The sequence below is a fragment of the Propithecus coquereli genome, unplaced genomic scaffold, assembly GCF_000956105.1.
Source record: "Propithecus coquereli isolate 6110/MARCELLA unplaced genomic scaffold, Pcoq_1.0 Scaffold54, whole genome shotgun sequence".
Taxonomy (NCBI): domain Eukaryota; kingdom Metazoa; phylum Chordata; class Mammalia; order Primates; family Indriidae; genus Propithecus; species Propithecus coquereli.
In genome coordinates, this window is record NW_012151285.1 from 4438716 (window position 1) to 4441212 (window position 2497).

The 2497-nt window shown below is 38.4% G+C and overlaps 1 protein-coding gene across 1 annotated transcript; it reads left to right on the plus strand.

Moving 5' to 3' along the window:
* The first annotated feature begins 1129 nt into the window (after positions 1-1129).
* On the plus strand, positions 1130-1750 carry LOC105820818 (keratin-associated protein 27-1). Its single transcript, XM_012657379.1, has one exon. The coding sequence runs from the start codon at positions 1130-1132 to the stop codon at positions 1748-1750; it is 621 nt and encodes a 206-aa protein (XP_012512833.1).
* Positions 1751-2497: the final 747 nt, after the last annotated feature.

Below are 2497 nucleotides of genomic sequence, written 5' to 3' on the forward strand. Positions count from 1 at the left end.
CCTGAAATGTTCTTGGATTTCTTCATACCGGAGACAAGGAGACTACAATGCTGTGCTAAGAATATACTTCTATTATGCTTTGTTATCATTAGCTGAGTTAAGGAAATTATAGAACGTGTTGTAGAAATTGTTCTGGTAGGTTCCCTGCTATGAGTGTGAAACTATGCTAAGTACAGCATACCAATACAATAAAGGTAGGAGTTGATCATCTGGCTGCAGTCAAAAAACAATACACAAAATAAACAAAAATGAAAAACACATTTGAAGCAGGCTTATTATAAAAGAAATTATCAACCTTTGAGAAGCAAGTAAACAAGAGTAGACATATTACTTGGTGTAAAGTACAGTCGTAATAAAAAAGGGGGTTAAATTCATTGATATTCAGAGGAAGAAGTAATAGCTTATAAATGGGAATATGGGAAACAGCTTCATGAAGAGGAAGCTTTTAAACTTGGCCCCCAAGTAGATGAGGGGAACAAAAAGACAAAAAGAGAGGTCTTGAAGGGGCAATGCCCACATTCAGTACTTTGGCTGAACAGTAAGAAGGAATGTCATTGAAGAGTCCTCTCACACTCTGATCCACTGGAGAGATCGCTATCTTAGGGGAATGAGAGTGAGATCAATTGGATTTGCTTCTGATTAAGAACGTCTTGAACATCATATGACCACATTCTGTCAAGACGGCGTGTCTCAAAGCTCCAGTGCTAAATGTTAATCAGTATTCAATTTGATGTCTTCATCTACATTTCTTGTAGTCCACTTACAAATACAGAGGGTCATGGTAGCTAAATGAGAAAAAAAAATGTTAGTTTGGGTGACATGTTGGGACTCATATTTGACAAAGTCCACCCTGAATGAGTCATCTTTGGAGCTAACTTATAAAAGCCATTTTGAAGATTCCAAATGGACTTGCATCTTTGTTAATAAGATGTCACCTTCATATATAACTAAACAAAGTGCTAATGAGATGGTATCCTTCAAATTAGCTTAAGCAATGAAATGCAAAGGAATCTTGAGAAGAAGCCAACACCCAGTTTTCTGAGTATATAATCTCTCCAGCAAAGAATTTAATTTTCAGACTCAGCATGTTGGGTCCTTATGACCAACTTCAATTAAGGGTTTTAGCAATATGCCTCATAGCCACTACTGCTCACTCAGGAGCTTCCAAAATGCCCCACCACTCTCTGCCATCGTACATGGCTCTAATCCTATAAGCTCTGAAGATGGATTTTGTTTGCCTAGCAGCTACCATAGCAGAACCTGGCTCCTGGACAACTTTCAAGAAATCTGCAATGAAACCACCAGCTGCCAACTGACCAATTGTGAACAGAACCTGTTAACAGAAGACAGCTGTGTGCAAAGTATCTGCCTCCCTGGAGTTGTCCAAACAACTTATTCCAATTCCAAGCCCTGTGGAAGGACAACATGCCACTCAGAAAGCTCCTCAGCAGTGTTGGAGTGTGTTTCTCAGGCTTGCCAGTCAGAAAAGAGCCGGCAAATGAGTTTTGTAGTCCAGAGCTGCCAACCTGAGAGCCACATGGAAAAGTGCTGTTCACCCAAGACTTCTGCATCTAAGAGTTGCCAAACTCAGGAATGTGAATCCAGCCAATGCTGGTCTCAGAGCTCTGAATCCAGTTCCTGTAGACCTTTGGTCAATGTTGCACCTGAGCCACAACTCCTGGAATCTTCTTCTAGCACCTATGAGCCAACTTGCTGTGTTACCGGTGGTGTGCAATTGCCTAGTAAGTGAAGAATCTGTAGGGGACAGGGCATATTTTCACTTGGGTGAATTGATTTTTGAGATATTTAGTAACTTCTATTCTTCTAAATACAAAATATTGTGTGCGTGTTTGTAAGTGAATGAACATGTCTTCTATTACTGTCTCCAAGACAAATATTTTTTCCTCCATTTTTGAGCACTTCTGGTAGAAGCTGGGGTTGGGAATCATGTTAATCATTTTAGATTACTGGGACATTATTTGTTATAGAACAGTAAGAGTTGCAGCTGGAGAATAACATGAATAGTTAAAAAGTTACACTTTGGCAACTAGTTATCTTCTATGGAAATATTCAGCATTGAATCTGGCTTATTAGCTAATGTGTTACTATTATCAGAAACCCATAAAATATTGGAGCAAAAACGGGCCTACAAGCCCACCTAGTCCTATGGATTATGATAATAGTGGCCATCCACTATTTTGTCCACTGAATCACAATACTCTTAAGTTAAATATGAGATTGAATCTATTACTTGAAATGTGCAAGAGAATTTTGAATTTCACTTCCATGAACTTTATAACCAGGAGACCTTTGAACTGCATGAGCTCAAGTTTGGGATCTTCACTTCACCTTATGCCAGTTACTTCTATTCCTGTGTTTACCATTTCTCAAGTAATTCTTAAGTTGGGAAAATGTCCTTTGTATTAAATAAATTTACTTCATTTGGAATTATAAATTTAATTGTCACACTATTATTCTTATTCAACACTTTTGTGGG